Here is a 21,375-nt window from a genome sequence, read left to right as displayed (position 1 = left end):
AAAGAAGAAGAAGAAGAAGAAGAAGAAGAAGAAGAAGAAGAAGAAGAAGCTCCCTGTTTTCTAACCGACAAAGCCAAGATCGCCTATATTATATCACTTCTATGCAAGCAAGTTGAACAAGGTCGTCTGAATTGAGGCTGCCTACTGATAGGGTCTTTCTCCAGATGGCAATTTATGATGATTATATGGGGTTAGAAAACCTGATTAAAACAATCCATTCATGTAGCCCAATGCATCTCAGCTTGCCAGCTAGAAACATTACTGCTGCAATCCTCACCCTTAATTCCATCAGCCGCTACAACAGCACCTCCTAGCGAGCCTATGCAGGTAGACTCATTTCATCTCTCCCAAATTTAGCGTCAACGCCAAAACCATAATTGAGTGCTGTTCAAATTCCCTTGCTAATCTCCACTTAAAATGCACCACAGTATCAGTGACTACCCCTCGATGTTCCATTACAGTTCAAGCTCTCATCCACTCGGGCACCGCGGGGAACTTCATCTCCAGGGAACTTCTCAAACACCCTGGACCTTCTCAAGAAACTTCCCCGTTCACAAACCCTAAGCATCCACTCAATTCTGCATAAGCTGCTGGGTCGAGGAATAATTACTCCTTGCATACCCATAATCATGCTCTGTTTGGAATCCTGTATAGAGGAAATCTCGCTTCTGGTACTGGAATTTAATCACAAATCACTGTAACCTGGAATATCTACAGAATGCACGTTGTTTGAACTCTCGTCAGTAGCAGCAGCAACCAAAAGAGATGAACCTGCTCTGCTGGGAGGTCCTGAGGGACGCACTTACGTTCCATCCATCCTGCACATCTCATGGAGTCAGCTCAGACTGCCCTGTTGCAAACTGAGTCCCCGATTCATATGCCCATTCACCATCCAACGCCAAATAAACGATGTGATGATTTTATCCACCCTACAAAATTTGACCCACCTTTCATGTATCTCTGCTCAAACCTCACCATGACTCTCTTCTCCCTTCCTCCACAGGACGTGTTGCTGCTGACGTACCTTCTCCTCCAGTAGAAGTGGATCACAATCAGATCTACACCGTCCATTCCATCTTAAACTCCCGGCCGACCACATCACATTTAACCGATCACATCACAATCAGGAGTCCCATAAATGCACTAGTTCTACTCGCCTGTTCTCCGCTCTCTTCAGTCTCTACATGAGAGCACCTACCCGACTACCTACCTGTATACTACTCACCTTTGTTAGTCCTTTAAATGCCATTGACCCATCTGTCTTTCACTTCAGAAAACTCCAGGATCGATCCTGCAAAGATAAGAGATTCTTCAGTTAAGTGTGATTGTCAAATATGCCATTCACTTACCTGCTTGATGATCTGAGATGCCATTATCGTTCTATGAATAAAAATCCTGTTCCGTTGATGACGTGCCTCATCTCCTGTTTTGTGATTATGTGTGTGTATATATGTTTTATAAGAACAGTTAACCAGGTGTTAGTTCATAAGACATTAAATATATTTCATGAATTTTTTTGAAGAAAAGCTTATAAAGGACATGCATTTGATATACATGTAATGGAACCCAGATTAATTTCATGCTTCCATTTTTAACTAACATTATTCCAACTATTGATATATCATCCCCTATCCTTTTCCTCAAGTTGACAAGCAAGGCATGAAAATCCCCTAGTACGAGCAATGCCTTCTCCTCATCCTGGATTAGAGATTTACTGACTGCTGACACGTGTGACTCTTCTTCCCGTCCCAGTTCCTCCTAAACTAGCCTACACAACACACTCGTTCACCGTGGCAGTCTAATTGCCCTCACGCTGGAATTTCTGAAGAAAACACAATATCAATGGACCAGAGGGAGGGTCAGTTGCTAAGAGGATCAGTCAAGAAGAGGTGTCAACTGGAATTAAGTCATCTGTCCACATGCACATTGCTACCCTTGAGAATTGTTGGCTCATCATTTCAGTAACACCTGTCTCACTGGATGCCGCTGGTGGAAGAGAGCTAACCTTATGAATTACAGAACTGATACGGTGGGCGAGGAACATGACCAGAGGTCTAGGTTATGACTACACAAGAGTCCAGCAGTAATGAACAGATCTCCAGGAATGGCACCATCATCTCCAACCTTGTTTTCACCGTCTCTAACCCGGCGTCCCGTGAGTCCTGGGAGGAGGCCGCCTTCACCTTTCCGAACACCCTCTCCTTCTATAATGACTTCACCTAAACTATGGCAGAAAGCTGCGATATCACGTCTGGCTGAGGAGTTCTTCTGGATAGGAGGAAGCATTGTTGCATCGCCAAAATGGAGGATGGGCCAGATAGGTAAGAATTAAGACACCGATCTGATGTTTTTATTACAAATATGAAATTATCTAATTGCTGGGTGTACTTCAGTAACTTTTCAGCAGTTCTAAAATGTTATAGTTGTATACTTAATTTAGCTTCAGAGTCATTTTGCATGTTATTTACCTTTTATTTCAAGTATTTTGAGTCCAACAATAAGACAGTGTCCTAAATTATTGCCATCAGGAGAAATGCACCTCACAGCATATGGACACATACAATCCCCAGAGATTAGACTGACTATCTGCGTCACATGACCCTCTGTCCTTGATCCGCTCCTCCAAAGCAACTTTTTTGAAAGCATACCCTGAGTTGACCATTAAAAGTAACCTTTCGTGACTCCTGATCCATTAGAATGTCATTCTGGCATAGACAGAAAATAAACAAACATTACAAATTGTAATAATACTGTATATGATATGATTCAGCAGGTATATTATAGTATGCCTTGAAATAAAGAGATATCTTTCCCATAACGATACAAACAAATGATTGCATGTTGATGCTGTCTCTGAGTTCGTCATGATTGTAGTACTGTTTCCATGATGCATGCCAGCGCACAGTAAACAGCCTTACGAACCTGTGTGTGTGTGTGACGCAGTTGTGTAATCTGATTGAGAAGGAACTTGATGCAACTGCTTCAACAATTAAACTCTGACATTACAATTATTTTCTTAAAGGTGCACACACTAAAGAAATGAATAGTGCCAAAATGTATTTAAAATAATGTACAGACACAAATCATAACAGCCTGTTTACCTGCCAATAACATATGTGCAGCTAAATAATAATCATTAAAATCCTCTTTTGCAGTGGAGAGATGCATGTGCAACATGCAGGCCGGATCTCAAATGATTAAACTAAGAGGAAAATCCAAGGCTCTGGTGCGCCTCTTCTACCTAGATGAGCACAAGTCCTGCATCCGCTGGAGGCCCTCCAGAAAACACGAGAGAGCTAAAAGTGAGTCAGATAGAAAACTGGTGGAGCTGCTGGGGTACATGATGTCAGCATGTGCTTGTTATTTTGAACACCCCCATTAAATTGCATGACAAGTGCAGTTTTCAGTTCATGTAGCCTACAGTACTTTTGAAAGAGGAAATATTTAAAAAAATCAACTCTTGGCATGTTAGGTATTAAATACTACTGCTTACTCAATATTGCATACATAAATAATATGAATAAATAATACATAATAAAAATGTATAATAATAAAATAAAATAAAAATTTCGAAGTGAAACAGTAAACAGTAGTGACCTCACTACATTTATCACATGACCTCTTCACATTGCACGTTTAATCTAGTGAGTGTAAAAAATGTCACATGTTACAATCAAACAATGAGTCAAGAAACAGATGTTAAAAATCACATCTGGAATTACTGGTCCATTGGTCATACTGGAAATGAAAGGTCAACATAGCACAACACATAGCATTGTGGAATACAGTATACCAGTAAGTAAGCTCTGAACTGTTTATCCAGGTATTCTGTGCATAGGCTATAGCAAATTATATTGAAAAAGCGCTGAACAGAATCAATAGTAAGAATAGTAAGATATGCTATCTGAACGGCTTCGATTTGCTACCTACTAACTTTTTGCTAAAAGTTAGTTTTGTCAACATACCGTCCAGCTAAACAGATGTGCTACAACGCGTTTCCGATCAGGTAGCATAGGCCTACAGGTATTTTTCTTTAAAGATTGTTTTGTCAAAAAGTCTGAACTACTGAAGAAATGCTCAGAGCACTGCACTGTTTTTTCTTTGTTCATGGTTTATTTAGTCACCATAGACTCTATCCATGAGGTCTGTGAGGGGATGAGAACTGAGGTTTTCAGGCGATTTGCCAGCAGTAACTTTGATCCAAACTGCTGCTTCAGTATTTACCATGGAGACCATGTGGAATCTCTTGACTTGGTTTCCACGAATGGAGAAGAGGCACGGACCTGGATCACTGGCCTCAAATACCTTCTGGCAGGCATCAGTGACGAGGACAGTCTGGCAAAAAGGCAACGGACACGAGATCAATATCCTTTTAATTGTGTCCTCTCTGAGGGGGAAGGTGCCCCCATGTGACCCCATGTTTCAGTTTGTGTTCGATGTAAGAGTGGATATTTCCTTACATCTTGTTGCAAATGGTTGAGACAGACCTTTTCAGAAGCTGACAAAAATGGAGATGGGAATCTGAGCATTGGAGAGGTTCTACAGCTGCTCCACAAGCTCAATGTGAACCTTCCAAAGCAGAAAGTCAAAGAAATGTTCCAGGTACATTTTATATATAACTAATACTAAATAAAAAAAATCAGTACTAATAACAGCTGATTAAAAAAAATGTGTAGCTTCATCCTTAATAAGCTTCACACTACAGTTCAAAAGTTTGGGGTGAGATATTTTATTTTATGTTCACCATGGCTGCCTTGTGAAATATTATTGCAATTTTAAAAAACTTTTTTTCAATTTTATATATTCCTGTGATGCAAAGCTGAATGTTCAGCAACCATTACTCCAGTCTTCAGTGTCACATGATCCTTCAGAAATTATTTTGATTTGGTGCTCAAGTTCTCACATTGCTTATTATTTTCAATTGAATGCATCCCAGCTGAATAAAACTATTATTATTATTTATTTTTTAAATCTTATTGACCCCTTACTTTTGAACAGTATTGTATAAATGTCAATACCGTTCCACAGTACACAGAGTTGCCGTTGAATAGGCAAACAAGCAAGCTAGCTTGAATGAGCATATCAAACACATTCTCCTAGCTGGTATTTTTGACAAGTCTCATTCTACTGTGTGCTATTTCTACATAGTTTTACTTAAATATCATTAGAGATGTCCTCTGCCAGGTTATATTGGTTTAAAACACCTCCACAGTGCTATTAGCAAAGATGGTGATGAGTACGCTCTGAGTATGTAACATATGGTTCATCTTGAACAGATGGTGTTGTCTGAAACTGGTTAAGGTCTTAACTCTAGTGCCTCTAATCCTTAATGGAGACATATATATATTTCTACTGCAACCAATACCATAACACTACTTTCACTGAAAGTACAAAAAAAAATGATTAGGTAACAGGGGAATCACTAACTAAAAACCTGAGAAAAAAAGTGATTGTTTCACCTTCTAAATTTTCTTTTTTTACATTATCCAAAAAATGCACATTATGCCTTTACGAAATATGTGTGAAATGATGTTTCTAAGTATCTAATTTGAAAGAAACCTCTGCATTCGCAGGAGGCTGACACTGACGATGACCAGGGATCATTGACGTTTGAGGAATTCTGTACCTTTTACAAGCTGATCTCGACACGCAGAGATCTTTACTTACTAATGATCACCTACAGTAACCACAAAGAGCACATGGACGTGAACGACCTCCACCGCTTCTTGGAAAATGAGCAAAAGGCTGGTGTGATTCATTTTGCGTATCGTCATGTATTCGTTAAATATATTACTCTTTTGATGGCCATGAACTGTCATGTTTATAATTAGGGCCCGAGCACCAATGCTACGAATTGCTCCGTTTTTGATGCATGTTCTTTTTTTTCTAGATGGTAAATGTGAATAAAGACTACTGCAAGATGATCATCAACCAGTTTGAGCCATGTTCTGATAACCAAACACATATGCTGCTGGGTATTGATGGTGAGAGACTCTTCATGTGCTTCATTTTTTTTATGGTAATTATAACATTGGAGCTTTACTACATTTTTTTCTTGCTTTCTAAGGTTTCACCAACTACATGCGTAGTCCTGCAGGAGACATCTTCAACCCAGAACACTATCAAGTAAATCAGGACATGACACAGCCACTGACAAACTACTACATCGCATCTTCTCACAACACCTACCTGACTGGAGATCAGCTGCTGTCTCAGTCTCGGGTCGATATGTATGCTTATGTGCTTCAGACGGGCTGTCGCTGTGTGGAAGGTATAAATACTTAAAAGCTTGTCCTTGTCAACATGCTGCAGAATCAAAGTGAATGTATTTTAGATAAAGGGTTGATTAAAGTAACACAATTTAATACGATTTTTACTATCATTAAACTCGACATGAAAATCTTTTCTTCTCTATTATGACGTATATCTCAGTAAAACGGCTTCTCGAACAAGAAAAAATTTAGGTGGGACTTGATTTTGTCCAACAGGAATTAATTAGATTGTTGAGATGTTGTGGTTTCATTGTGATTTAAAACAAAACATGTTATCTCTCAACTAACAGTCTCTCTCTCTCTCTTTGTTTCTCTAGTTGACTGCTGGGATGGTCCTGATGGGGAACCTATTGTGCATCATGGTTACACACTTACCTCAAAAATCCTCTTTAAAGATGTTGTTGAGACAATCAACAAATATGCATTTGCCAAAACTCAGTAAGTGATTTATACTGCCTGGCCAAAAAAAAAAAAAAAAAGTTGCTGTTTGGATGTACCGTTGTGGTCAGAATTATTAGCACACCTGGTAAATCTGATCAAAGATGGCTGTTTATCCTTTTGATCTTTCATTATTTCATGAAATAAATGATTTTCTCCAAAACATGGTGGCCATAATTATTGGCACCCTTTTTTTAAGTACTTTTTACAACCTCCTTTTGCCAAGATAACAGCTCTGAGTCTTCTCCTATAATGAGTTTGGAGAACACCTGACAAGAGATCAGAGACCATTCCTCCATACAGAATCTCTCCAGATCCTTCAGATTCCCAGATCCTTGTTGGTGCTTCTTCTCTTCAGTTCAGCCCACTAATTTTCTAGGGTTCAGGTCAGGGAACTGGGACGATCATGGCAGAAGCTTCATTTTGTGCTTAGTGACACATTTTTGTGTTGACTGTTTGCTTTGGATCATTGTCTTGAATGAAGATCCAACCACGGGCTATTATAAGATTTCTAGTAGAGGCAGTCAGGTTTTTATTTTTTTGATCTGTTGGTATTTGTGGTATTGTTTCCTCATATTTATACTCCGGTGAAACAAGAAGCCATAGCTAGGCAATTTCATGTTCCTAGTCACGGTGGTGTGCTAAAATTTTTATTATCAATGGGAATACTTCAGAGATATTTTACTCATTAAAAATTCTAGGGGTGCCAATAATTGTGGCTAGTTTTGGAGAAAACATTTATTTCATAATGTGATCCATACCCCCCCCCCCCCCAACCCCCCCCCCCCACACACACACACACACACACTTTCAATTTGTTTACTGCAGTGAAAGGTTTGATTTTTGCCATGATTTTTGAATGAAAGATCAAAAGGATAAACAATGCAGATTTATTTTTACAGCAATCTTTGATCATATTTACCAGGGGTGCCAATAATTCTGACCACAACTGTAAATAGGCAAATGCTGAAGAGTCAATGATTGGATCATTTTTGCAGTGATTATTATGTTTCTAGCATGCTATATGTCTAGCAACAGTTCTCCTAACCCTAATTGATGAAGTGTATAGCTTTTAATTTCTTAAACATGTAGGAAGACACATCATGGCCATATTCCAGGATGACAATGTCATGATTCATCACGCTCAAATTGTGAAAGAACGGTTGGGAGGGAGCATGAAGAATCAGTTTCACACGTGAATTGGCACCTCTGAGTCCAGACCTTAAATTATTAGACTTTACAGAGTGATCAACTCTTGTATTGTCAATGCAAGGTCTTGAGAAAAAATGTATGCACCTCTTGATCGAAATAAAATCACAACATTCCATCAAGAGGTGCATCAATTTTTGGTCAAGATTTTGTATTAACAATGCAAGAGTCAAGCACTCTGTAAAGTCTACTCCAGCACACCCCAAAGACTTTCAATGAATTTCAATGGTCTGGACACAGATTTATGTGTTAAAATAATTCAATAAGAAATGAAAAGCTACACACTCTATTTAGAAGAACTGTTGCCAAACACATAACATGCTAGAAACATAATAATCGCTGCAATAATGATCCAATCATTGACTCTTAAGCATTTGCCTTTTTAAATCCAAACAGAAGCTTTTTTTTCAGTCGGGCAGTGTATAGTAATTGTAAATTATTGTTTTTAAATTATACAAATTCATTTCATAAACAAAAATGATAATATATATATATCATATTGTATCATATCATAATATATAAAACTCATTCTTCCACTGTCAGATACCCAGTGATCCTTTCTATTGAGAACCACTGCACTGTGCCTCAGCAGAAGAAGATGGCCCAATACCTCATGGAAGTGCTACAGGACAAGCTGGACCTGTCAAATATAAATACCAATGAGTCCAGGCGTCTGCCATCTCCAGAGCTTTTGAAAGGGAAAGTACTTGTCAAGGTGAGGTAATATTTTACGCTTGTCTTGGAAAACTGCGTAAAGTTTAAAGTAGAATATTTCTGTGACCAAATCATGGGGGGAAAAATGAACACATGTGCTTTCCAGGGAAAGAAGCTGCCAGCAAACATTGATGCTGATGCAGAGGAAGGGGATGTGTCTGATGAAGACAGCGGTGAAGAGGACGAGGAGGAAGAGGAGCAACTCAATGGAGATGTGAGAAGCTTTTTTCTTTTGTCTACATTAGAATAATTGGGTTATTCCCCTTCTGGAGTGTCTGACTAAAAACTGCTGGGTTCTGGGTTACAGACAACAGAAGGATCACCAGAGACGGGTGATGAATCGAAGAAACGCTCACGGAGGACGTTCATGGGCAGCTTCAGGCGCAAGGTCTGCAAACACTTTCCACTTTTCCAGTAAAATAGGGGAAAATTTCATGAAAGCAGCATTATATGGTGTTATGATGTTCCACTATCTGTGTTTTAGAAGAAAAAACGTGTGAAATTAAAAAAGAAGCCCAACGTGAGTGACTCCGATACTGAGCAGGAAATCCTAAGCAGTAACGATAAACAGGCCATCGACTATGGCAAGTGAGTATTTCAGGAGATACAGTTTGTTGTTGAATTATCTGTGTACTGTACAAAAAAAACACAAAAAAAACATGCAGTTTAATTTACAGGATGGCATTTTGGTGCCTGTATATTCATGACTGTATTTTTAATTATGCAATACATTTTATTTGAACAGTAGGGCCTATAAAATATGACTGAATGCCTCAATGTACATAACTGATCGTTCAAATAAGAGAGAAAAAAATACAATTTAAATTATAAAAATCAAATGTGATGCATCATTTATGAAATTATTTTTACTGTTTTAACAAAAACGTTTTTTTATTACAAAAAAACTAATATTTAAATAATATTTTTAAATATTTTATATATATATATATTTACATTATTGTACAGTAAAAATGTAATCTCATATAATATAGTGAGGTAGCTTACAGTTAATCAATTGTCATAGTTTTATTTAATTTATTGTTGCATTCTTACAAAAATTTTACAGTGTGTCTCTAAATCTGTCCAATCTAATGATAGTCCATGTTTTATGGACATTTTTGCAGACGAAGGAAAACAATGAGACTTTCTCGCGCCCTCTCTGATCTCGTTAAATACACCAAGTCAGTGCGTGTTCATGATATAGAAACTCAAGGTAAGACAGTTGCAACCTCAATGAGCACAAACTGTACATGTGTTCTTGATGTTTATGTCTAAATAAACTGTATTGGTGTTGCAGCATACATGTGCAGCTGGCAAGTCTCCTCCTTAAACGAGAGCATAACTAACCAGATTCTGCATTTAAAACCTGCCCAGTTAGTTCGCTTCAATCAACGACAACTCATAAGAGTCTACCCCTCCAACTACCGTGTTGATTCGAGCAACTTCAATCCTCAGACTTTTTGGAACGCAGGATGTCATTTAGGTTTGATTTAGCTTTTTTTCTTTCATTTATTATGAATTATTTCCTTTCTATCATCAAAGCCTTTTGTTTTTTCATTAATGATGAAACAGCGACGACTTTTATTTGAACAGCAATGGATCACTGCTGGCAAATGGTTCTCTCTTTTTTTCCCAGTTCCACTGTGCATTTGTTTGAAATGTTGTTTCATCTTTCCAGTCGCTCTCAACTATCAAACAGAAGGCCGTATGCTACAGCTGAACAGGGCGAAATTTGCAGCAAATGGAAACTGCGGCTATGTGCTGAAGCCAAAATGCATGTGTAAAGGTAAGATGGTGTCTCTAGAGTACAGGTAAAAAAAAGATACATTTGTTTGATGCATTATATTTATTATTTTCTTTGAAAGGCAATCTTCACCACACATAATGATTGTCCTCAGGTGCCTTTAATCCTACACTGGAAGACCCTTTGCTGGGACACAGGAAATCTCAGCTAGTGCTCAAGATAATTAGTGGCCAGCAGCTACCGAAGCCAAAAGACTCCATGTTAGGGGACAGAGGAGAGGTGAGTTCACTCATACTTAAAATGAAAGTACGTAATAATGTGTAACATGCAATCTGAGTTTCACTGCTTTGTTGTCCAGATCATAGATCCCTTTGTGGAAGTGGAGATAATTGGATTGCCTATTGATTGCAATAAACAGCAGACAAGAGTAGTGGATGACAATGGTAAGTACAAATCTGGATCGTGCAAACCGAACAGACAGTATTGGTAATTAAAATATAATGGCATCTATATGGTTAGTGGTTGATTCATAATGTGTTTGTAGTGACTGACACTGATGGAAACACGGCTCAATGTGCAACGTTTATTTTAAATTTGTGTCTGGGGACGTTCACACATACCTCGTTTTTGAGTTCCACTACTTTTTTTTTTATGTAAACAAATGCTAGGCTGATGTCTTTGTATTTTTAAAAGCACTGTGCCAAGTTAAAAGAAGTTATTTTCCATGTGATGTCAGTTCTCAAACAAAATGACTCTTAAGAACCATTCCAGTCAAAAAGATTCATGAGTCTTGAACTCAAATGAGACGCAATCTCGTGATTGTATTCGCAACTAACTCTGACTGAACCGCAAATTATTTTTCAAAATGAACCGTCGCAATTAAAGATTAGCAAATTAACAGCTGAGTTTTGTTTTAAATGTACTTTTCTCATATTTTAATGTCATACTAACAGGTTTTAACCCCATGTGGGAGGAAACGCTAGTGTTTACGCTACACATGCCTCAGATTGCCTTAGTGCGCTTTATGGTTTGGGATCATGATCCAATTGGACGAGACTTCATTGGACAGAGAACCATAGCATTTAAAAGCATGATGCCAGGTAAATTGCATGCCAATAGGTGACTTTATTTGTATTTTCATCAATAATTCAGTCAGTCAGCCTTATATTATTTTCTTGTCCCACAGGATATCGGCATGTCTATTTAGAAGGTATGGAAGAAGCATCTATCTTTGTGCATGTCGGCATTAACGACATCACAGGAAAGGTAACTTTTAATTCGATTTCTCTTTTACATAAATGTAGCTGTTGCGTGAAGTTATTCTGCCTTTTGTTAATTGCCATTTTTCTGATATACTCATAACCAGGTCAAATCAAGCAACGCAGTAAAGCAGCTAATCCAGAAAAACCTTATGCAGACCTCTGAAGATGGCTCAAGGAAGTCATTCAGTGCACACTTCCTGCGTAAAGGTGGAGCTGGGAAGAACCAAACAAAAGTCGTGAAGGGTTTAGCCGACTTCTACACCAAAGAGGACTTTCTAAACCGACGTTACAGTGATGACGTGAGCTCGAAGGACAGCAGGAGCACCTCACAGTCTGCGTCGTTGCTCAGAGGAGCTCAAAGTGAACCCCTGAGAAGGGCCCATAAGGTCTGTTTTCAGGAGCCAGAAGGATCTCATGAGGCACGGCGCCGCCTGTCCTCTATCACATGCTCTGGTGGAGCAGGAGTGGCTATGGACTATAACAACTTAGCATTTGATTCAGAATTAGACATTCAGACTTCTGTGGTTCAATCACACCTTGAGGATAACAAGCTGTTGACGGTTTCAAAACTAAATGAATTACCTCCAACATCTAAACAGGAGTGCGAGTCTACAGATCCTGCTTCTACACTTAATGAGCAAGTCTGGTTAAAGCAGATCTCAGGTGCTACTTCTATTATTGAGGATTCAGTGCAGGAACCTGAGCTTCAAGAGAGCCATCTAAAAATTCAGTCAGAACCTACACAAAAGTGTGAACCCTTGAATTTCCATCCAATACCTGATGGAGTACTAGATCCTTCTAGTGGAACATTAAACACCAGAAATCCGGTGCTCAAGAATAAATTCGGAGCCTCTTTAGATGGTAGGCTTAACCCCCAGTGGCAACCAATGTCAATCCCCGCAACACCTGCGCTGAGCAGACGCAGGAATGACCAAGGCACACCATCTTCCAAAGATTCACCATTTAAAGGATCCAGATCACAAAGCGTCCCAAGACGCCGTCCGTCCTCTCCGCCAAACACTACCGGTCTCATTAGGAAAGAATTCCTCAACCAATACCCCCTCCCACAGTGTAGTTACTCTGCACCAAAAAACTCTGCTCCTAATAATCACAACCTAGCTGAAAGTGAATCAAGCAGCCTAAGTAGTTTGGACAGCCTTGACCTGAGTTCTCTGCCATCCCGTTTCCCTGACAACCAGCAGCAGACAATGGGCACACTGCAGAGGGAAATGAATGCTCTGTTTGAGCAGAAAATGCGTGAGATTCGCTGCCATTCGCCACTGTTTTTCAGAGGTAAGTCGTAACGCACAGAAAAGTGCCAAGGGCTCCTTCCTAAATTATAAATTGTGTTTTAAATTAATGCTCTTTTCATGCTGGTTAAAATGTCTATCAAAAATCACGCTATATTTTTATCTGAGTAGAGATTTGACTGTTTTTTTTGTATTTATTTATACATTTTTAGATTCCTCAACATTGTAGAAAAGCCATGCATGTGAAACCTAAAAAGATACAGAACCGAAAAGAAAATGCCACACCGCAGCTACATGTGATGGATATGAACAGATGCTTCAGGAAGAAAAGCAAACACATAAGCAACTACATATTTGTTTTTTTGTGCAAATATTATTTAGCTTAAATCTTAATCATCTGCTCATGTCATCTGGGCTCATAATTCATGTGTTCATATTTTTTTTCAAAAAGTAGCCTGGAATGTTACATTCTGTCTTTTGCATCTGGAAGCTGCCATTTTGATTTAGATATAATGAATTTAAATCTGTGTTTAAAACTAAACATATGCTTCTACTGCTTTTTTATTAAATAATGCAATCACACATTGGTGTAAGTCCAAGTTTATTAATTCATTAATATACATGGTGCCAGAACGAATACCTCTTTTGTGACAGTAAGAGGTGATTTGTTTTTTTTACACAATTTTATGTATTTTTCCCCATGTACGAATTACAAAACAACTGTAATATGTTACTTGTCATTTTTACTTCTATAAAATATTTTACTTTTTTTAAAGACATTTTCAGATGTCTCCAATCTTTGTCATTCATTAGCAAAATAGATTTTACATTAACATTTTAGACTCATAATGATGGTCTAAATTATGGTTTCAAATTGGAATGCATGATCATTAACTAAAATACAAACAGCTACATGAGATTTTGCTGCAATATTCGAATGAAAAGAAGGTACCTCACGGCACCATCTTCACTGAACAAACAAGTTTAAAAAAATTAAAATTATGTATTAACGTGTACATAATTATGTATCTGTTAAAATGTATAAAATATATTTTCTAGCATGAGAAATAGTAATAATACCTAACACCAGATAATGTACAGACAGTATGAACAGTTAAGTCATCCTGCTATGTAAGACTTACATATTACATCACTGTTGTTTAACCTTTTATGCCTTGTTCTTGTCTGAGGTTTCTTGGTCTCCCTTTGTGTTGGTCATTCTCAAACGCTGGCTCAGCTCCTGAGTCAAAACTGTGCAGCAGGATTTCTGTATGGTTGAGAACAGGTTTATTTTAATTAAAAAAAAAACATCAAAATGTACTACTGTTCCGTTGAAATCTGTGCTGAAGCTTAAAGCCAATGAAAATGCTGTGTGTGTGTGATTGGCATTACTTGCCTTCTGCTCCCCCGCAGTGCTGCGAGACTTTGAGGTGAGTTCAAACAAGGAGAGCAGCACTCCAATCCCAAGGCCTATAGCCAGAACCAGGAAGATGCCCTTCATGCCGTGAGCCCTCAGAGACGAGGCTTTGGCACTATCCGGTATGCAACTGCTGGCCCACCACTTAGTGCGCAGGTACGCCAGCTCCCCAGCCTCGCTCAGCTGCAGGATGGCCACGCTCAGGTTCTTCAGCATAGGAGATCCTGTTCCAAGAAAAAGACTGAGCAACTAAAACCATTCACTGAAGATTGAACTGCAGCAAGAAACATCAAGATGTCGTTTGCTTCCCTTTAAAACAAATAATCCAGCTGAAAAGAATCTCTTGGGTAAACTTTAATGTATGTTAAAGTGCCTCTGTTATGCTTTTTCGAATATTACTTTTCATGGAGTATCATATAGCTGTTTGTGAATGTAAAAGGTCTGCAAAGTTTTTGGGGCTGTTTACACAAAACCATTTTCAAATGGAAAACTCTTTATGCGTTTTGGCTATTCATTTTTATGACAACGACATTTTTGGGGACTGAAAACGGAAACTTTTAAAAACTGTTTTCAAAGCGCAAGTTTTTTTATTGCGCAAACAACAAAAACACGAATTTGTGAAAACGGTGACGTCATGCACATGCGTATTACGTGTAGGTGCGTAGTTTTTCACACAAAGTGACATAACACAGTGTTCTTAATCGTTTTTGCGGATCTGTGTGGAGATTCGCGGAGATCATTTTGACAATGCTGTCGCAGTTCCAAATGATGAGAACTCTTATTGATACAGTAAAACCAACGCCATCGTTACTGTTCACTGCGTAAACAAGTGATGAGGAAGCCTGTGGAGCTGAAATTTCTCTTCTGAACCGTAAGGGGAAGACCAATCACAACAGACTGGGCCCTCTGACCAATCAGAGCAGAGTAGTCTCTCAGAAAGTTTAGATTTAGAGAGACCAAATCCTTGATTGAACGGTGATGACAAAAAAGGTGATGCTGATGTATATTATTAGAAAATGTATGTGCTTTTTTACTTTGCATGCATGTAAACCTGTTGTAGGAGACCTCCAAAACAAAATCAGGAATCTTTAAAATAACATACTAGGGGCACTTTAAGTTTTTAAACTACGTCCATTAAAAAGAACTGCACAATTATGTTTGTCTCACCAAGAGGAGTTACAATGCTGTAACCTCTCATCCCGATGACCTCATGTGCACGGACCAGTTCACAATGCCGTGCCACAGCCAAGTCCAGGGACACCGATTCTCCAATGAAAGCATAATTTCCTTCCTTTGCTCTCTGGACACCCTCATCCATAGAGGTCACGAAACTCTTCCTCCGCTCCATGTGCTCATAGATGCGACGGTAAGATGGGTTATTGGAGTTCTGTGCAAAAAGAATGTTAACATGTATAGAAATATTTCTGTAACATCTGGCAGGAATGAGTTTTACTAATCAGAAAAATGTGCAGATATGATTCATTCAATCAGACCTTGAAGAAGGCGAGGGTGGAGGAGCCGGCAAGCGTTCCATATTCCATCACTTCCTGATTAGCCAAGTCCTCAAACCCTTTAATCATGAGCGGAGCAGAGTCAGACCCCTGAGAGGAATTAAGACTGGAGAAATAACAGGCCAGGAGCACGACGGCAAACAACCACCAGGTACAACTGATAACCCTTCCTGACACCGCTTTAGGGTGAGGGCCTGCACCTGTGGAAAGCAAAACAAATGAGAGGAAAACACGTTATCCTTCCATTATCACAGGCTGAAAAGTAATTCAGATGGGGAAATAGCTGCAGGCAGCAATGAAAGGCCAAGTACACCTTGTAATGCTGAGTATTCCTGTTATTGGATGTTATATTCCTGTTTTTAAAGACAGTCGGTTGAAAGGATAGAAGGACATTATTGTTCATTTCTTTTGACAGGAGTTACAGGCATAAATCTTTGCATACTCTATAAGGGAACGGTGGAGATTACATTTGACAAGTTTTGCTTCTTCGACAGCAATTTTGTTAAAGGTGCACTAAATAAAAGTAAAACTGAAATTAGTTTAAGTTGAAGCATTAAAATTACCAACTGGAAATGAATAAAAACTAAAACTGAACTAAAACAAAAAATAAATTGATTAATTTAATCTACATAGTAATTAAAACATTTGAAAAAAGGTCTGAAAAAAAGTTTGTTTAAACACAAAAATTACAAAATATATAAAAATCTAAAACTGAGATAACAATAAATTAAACCTAAGTAATATTAATGAATAAATAAATAATAACTAAAGGACATACAATTACTAAAGTAAACTATAATGAAAATGAAAACTTAAAAAAAAAGGTTTTTAAAAATATTAATACAAATTATAATAGTATATAAATAATAGTAAAATAACACGAATGAACATGACGTAAACATTAAATTCCCCACCACATCTGACCACTCAAAATATTTTATTTATTTATTGTTTATTATTATTTGTATTTATTTATTTTTATATATGTAAAGCTTTATATATACTTGATATAATTTAATTCATGTAGAAGATCTATGTGTTCTGTTCTTTATATCTGATTGTTATTTGATACATATTCAATAAAAAAAATTAAAAAAAAAGACCACTCAAAATATAAATAAACCGTTATTATCAAAAAACTTCCATAAGATTCTGCAGAACAACACGGAAAATCCAATAAGTTATAATTGAGAGGTTTGGTCTGAATGATCGGAAATTAATTTTGGTGAAAATTCCACAAATTTTGCCATAGGTGTAGAGAAAAAAAGTGAACCACTTTAAAATGGCCAAAGGGGGTGAAGGATATTAAAAAGATTATAAAATAATAGTATTCTGCATGCGAAGCATCAGGACTATAGGCTTTTCAGTGCATGACCCCTAAAATCCGCTATTACATTAATTCTGATGATTACCTTGCAGGGTTAGGGCTCCTACGGCATACCATAAACTGTGGAGAAGTGTGAAGTGATTCGGCTCTGTCTCAGGCTCACTCCATTCACATGGACTCAACCTTGATATAAAGAGACAAATGCAGAAATCAGCATCAGTTCAGGAAAAAATCCTATTCAGAAACCATCCTTGTTCTGAAAAACAGAGCAGCAGTTTTGTAAAACGCTATGTGTGTGTAGTAAAAGAGTAAGTGCTCTTGTTCTATGCGTCTCTGGTGTTCTGCTCATTTCTCTGACCTTCCCACAATGCAGATGCAGACTGCAGTCACAAAGTATGCAATCAGGATGCCGAACCAGGTCTCCCCAGAGAAGGGGGAGAGGAAGTCAAAAAAGCCGGCCTCCTCAGAAACGATATCTTTGCGGAGGAGGATACTGATTCCGGTCTGCATGTAAGGTTTTGTCATTCCCACAGCCTTCTCACGGGCGGCAGTGAGAGTGAGGGGAGCCACGGCGAGATCAGCTTCCTGAGAACAAAATACATGGAAGGTTTCATACTTGGGAAAGATTAATGTCATGGATGATTTAATTGCCATGCTGATTTTAGATTTATATGTAGTACAATATGTGCTTTTGAGTATTTTTCTGTAAAGTGCATAACATACCCCTCTAACAACCTCCCCAATCATTCCGTTCCAGTTTCCACTTTCGTCCTGCCGGCCATACGATCCATCCTTCACCAGGTGAACTTTGTATTTAAATCCCAGTTTCTTAGCCAGCTCAGTGAGCAGATCCATGCAGTAGCCTTCTAACTGCGAGCCCTTGCTCATTGTGTAGGGGTCTTGCTGAAAATAAAACATTTAAGTTGTTAGTATATTATTATTATTATTGTTTAGGCTAAATAATATTAAAATACAAACATCACATTTCATAGTTTTAATGTTTACCTTTATGGTGGTAACTATCAGTTCTTGCCTTGCTGAAATGAAAAAATATATATATTAATAATATAATTAATTTATTATGAATTCAAATATACTGCCGTTTAAAGTTTGGGGTCTGTAAGAATTTTTTGGGGATGTTTTTGACAGGCATATGTTATCAAAACACAGTAAAAAGAGTAATGCTGTGAAATTTATTTAAGTTTGAAATGCCTTTTTTATTTTAATATATTTTTAAATGTAATTCCTGTGATGGCAAAGCTGTATTTTCAGTATCATTACTCCTGTCTTCAATCTTCAGTCACATGATCCTTCAGAAACCATTCTAATATGCTGATTTGGTAAGACATTTCTTATTATTATCAATGTTGAAAACAGTTGTGCTGCTTAATATTTTTGTAGAAGCTGTGATACATGGTGAATAGAAAGTTCAAAATAACAGCATTTGTTTCAAACAGAAATCCGTAATGCGTCTTTGCTGAATAAAAGTATTAATTTCTCTCAAAACAAATCTTACTGACCCCAACATTTTGAACGGTAGCTACTAAAATCTCATCACAGGAGTCTGTCCATCACATAAATAACCATGTCAGCTAAAACAAAAAGTTAAATGAAATTTGAAGGGATTGAAGTCCATAAACAAAACAGCGTCCTACTGAGTCAACACATTTGAAAAGCTTAGATCTGTTCAAGAGTGTGTTTGTTCAAAAGTGACCTCAAGTTGACACAGAGAGACATGGCCAAGATTTCAGTGGCTCCTCTATTGATCTGCCAAATCAGTTCTCTGGCTGGGAGTCTTGATTTCCTGCTGCATTTGTGTCACAAATAGCTCCATCTTAAATTAGCCAGAGTCATCAGAGAACCTTTTGTTCGGCAGCCATCTTCATCAACAAAAAAACACACACATCCTCGCTCAGTCTGCGAATCTCAGGGAGATAATGATGAGTGAATGGCACGGCTGCGTTTGATGCCCTCTTAGGCAGCTTCCGGGTTTCCGGAACCCGCGGCGTTTGGCTGTGTTTTTCTCCTTTCTCAAAAGTGCGAGACAACAATCTCATTGCAAGGCTGAACTGTGACTAATTGGAGTTGATGTTTTTGTCACTCGATCACGAAGTCCTGGTCAGGGCAGTCAAAGAGTATCTAATGCTAAAGTTAAGCAAAGCCCTCAGGGCTCCATCAACACCACAGAGCGATGTTGACACTCATCAGCTCCTCTTATTGAATTTATGACAGACACAGAGGGTCTTCGACGTGCTGTCATAGCTTGGCATGTCTTAAACACTGTTCTGCTTGTTCAAGACTTTGAATTGATTTATAACCGTTTTTGAGAAGATTTCAGCTGGCTGGCTTCCTCTCTGTCAGAATGGGGTTTGAAGTGTGCCAAGAAGGATGTGGTCAGTGGTCACTATCTTTGATGATGTGCCCAGCTGACTCTTCAGCCATTTATCATATGACAGGCCTGTGAAATTCAATAACTTCATGCGGCGAGGACAAGGAGAGTTGGCACAAATTTCATAATAGCTGCTGTTTCTGAAATTACACGAGATGCCGTAAAAGTAACTAATGCCACTATACAGTAGTGGTCCTTTGAGAAAGAGAGGCAACTTTAAGATGGAATACAATAAATAACTGTGCTGTGTGATGCCATTACATCATAACAATTTCACAATTGCTATATTTAAATTTTACATTACATATCCATGTTAACAATCAAACTTGTACCTGCTATGCAGAACTCTGACCCCAGCAAAAAGCATAAAGAAACAATTCCCAACATGTTGCTGATTCTGACCTGCAAGCCAAACAGACAATCTGACTTATTTAAAACATAATCACAAAATAAATACAAATAGTTATGTATTAAATATGCTAAATCATATGCAATATTAAAATAAAAAAAACATATGCTGACCTGTAGCCTAGCTATCAACACATACATTGTAAATAACCAATGTTGTAAATAACCATTTATCCCAAAAGTCATATATTTGTTTAAGCACATTTTATATTAGTAGTACTTGTTGCTTAATATTTTGTTGAGGTTACTGACAATAATACATGAGCAAAAACACTATTTTTACAAGGACCATCAATGCATATTCTCAGATTTTCCAGCATACTTCAAATTAAAAAAAGACAAAAGCAGTGACTTTAAAAAGTTCAAATCAAACAGCGCCCTCCTAATCTCATACTTACCATGATGTCTGCAGTGAAATTCCTCTGTGCTGGGACTGCACTGACACTGACGCTGATCAAGACAGTGGTGTGGTTTACAATAATGAATTAGAGGGTTCCCACTAAAGGCTTGGGAAAAGCCAATGAGTTTCAGGGGGTGGAGAAACTCAAACAAACACTTATAATGAAAAGTGGGTTGATAGAATATTCTAGAGCAAGATGAATTATAGATCTAATATTCCATATATTAGATAGGCCTACAGCAATGTTTAAAATTCATGCAACTTCGATTTTGACATTTGTGTCAAATTTTAATGTTTTAGATAGGCTAAGTCTGACATAATATTGAAAATAAAAAAAATATTATAATAAATAGCATGCCCTTCAACACCAGTGTATCTGAGGGGGAAATTACCAAGCTTTGACTCACAGAAGCTTCATGCATAAAGTGGATAAAAATAACATATGCAATATGCCTAAAGATAGCCTAGTCTTTATAATATTCAGAGAAAAACTGAAAGGATGAAATAATCTCAAATTGTTTAAACCTTCAGATAATTTCATTAAGAATAAACAAACAAAATAATAATAATATTAATAAGTGGACAAAATCACGTAGAAAATAAAAATACATTAAAATAAAGGTAGTCTTTATATGTTCAGAGGAAAACGGAAACGATTAAGTGGGCTAATCTCAAATTGTTTAAAACGTGAGATTATTTCATTAAAAAAAATAAACAAAACAAAAACATTATAATATTAATAAAGTGGAGAAAAATTACATGGGCTATACGCTACCATTAAAATGTTAGTCAGACGGAAAACGGAATTTATTTAAAACATAATAATAATATAGGCTTTTATTATTGTTGTTGTATTATTAGCTACTATCTCAACTGCTATCAAGAAATTATGTTCTTTTTGCACAGTAAAACAATACATTACATGGGCGTTTAATGTAGCTTGTGAACATGGAGTCTATGCGCGCAAACATTTCAGGGAAGTCTCTCGAGTTGTTTTTCTCACCGCTCGAAGCCTCTATTGGGTTTAGCGAGAC

At 37.7% G+C, this 21,375-nt stretch overlaps 2 protein-coding genes across 3 annotated transcripts; one reads left to right on the top strand and one right to left on the bottom strand.

The window, feature by feature from the left end:
* The first annotated feature begins 1,751 nt into the window (after nt 1–1,751).
* On the top strand, nt 1,752–14,187 carry plch2b (phospholipase C, eta 2b). 2 transcript variants are annotated; one of them, XM_079597011.1, is made up of 21 exons: nt 1,752–2,321; nt 3,156–3,302; nt 4,121–4,366; nt 4,475–4,602; nt 5,574–5,744; nt 5,891–5,984; nt 6,068–6,271; nt 6,590–6,710; nt 8,463–8,634; nt 8,740–8,847; nt 8,941–9,021; nt 9,118–9,221; nt 9,758–9,846; nt 9,931–10,116; nt 10,312–10,419; nt 10,532–10,656; nt 10,736–10,820; nt 11,331–11,477; nt 11,564–11,643; nt 11,744–12,932; nt 13,102–14,187. In XM_079597011.1, the coding sequence occupies exons 1-21, from the start codon at nt 2,087–2,089 to the stop codon at nt 13,116–13,118; spliced, it is 3,837 nt and encodes a 1,278-aa protein (XP_079453137.1). In that variant the 5' UTR covers nt 1,752–2,086; the 3' UTR covers nt 13,119–14,187. The 2 variants fall into 2 exon arrangements, with proteins under 2 accessions (XP_079453137.1, XP_079453138.1); XM_079597012.1 differs by lacking the exons at nt 1,752–2,321; nt 3,156–3,302; nt 4,121–4,366; nt 4,475–4,602 and having other exon boundaries at nt 5,609–5,748.
* On the bottom strand, nt 14,042–20,791 carry grik6 (glutamate receptor, ionotropic, kainate 6). Its single transcript, XM_079597013.1, has 10 exons — nt 20,340–20,791; nt 19,866–19,935; nt 18,150–18,181; nt 17,868–18,047; nt 17,503–17,729; nt 17,230–17,327; nt 15,800–16,017; nt 15,474–15,693; nt 14,286–14,530; nt 14,042–14,156 (listed from the first exon to the last, which is right to left on the bottom strand). Exons 1-10 carry the CDS (start codon nt 20,340–20,342, stop codon nt 14,058–14,060), a joined length of 1,392 nt encoding a protein of 463 aa, XP_079453139.1. The 5' UTR covers nt 20,343–20,791; the 3' UTR covers nt 14,042–14,057.
* Nucleotides 20,792–21,375: the final 584 nt, after the last annotated feature.

Source organism: Phoxinus phoxinus (genome assembly GCF_949152265.1).
Source record: "Phoxinus phoxinus genome assembly, chromosome: 22".
Taxonomy (NCBI): domain Eukaryota; kingdom Metazoa; phylum Chordata; class Actinopteri; order Cypriniformes; family Leuciscidae; genus Phoxinus; species Phoxinus phoxinus.
This window is presented reverse-complemented; position numbering and strand designations above follow the sequence as displayed.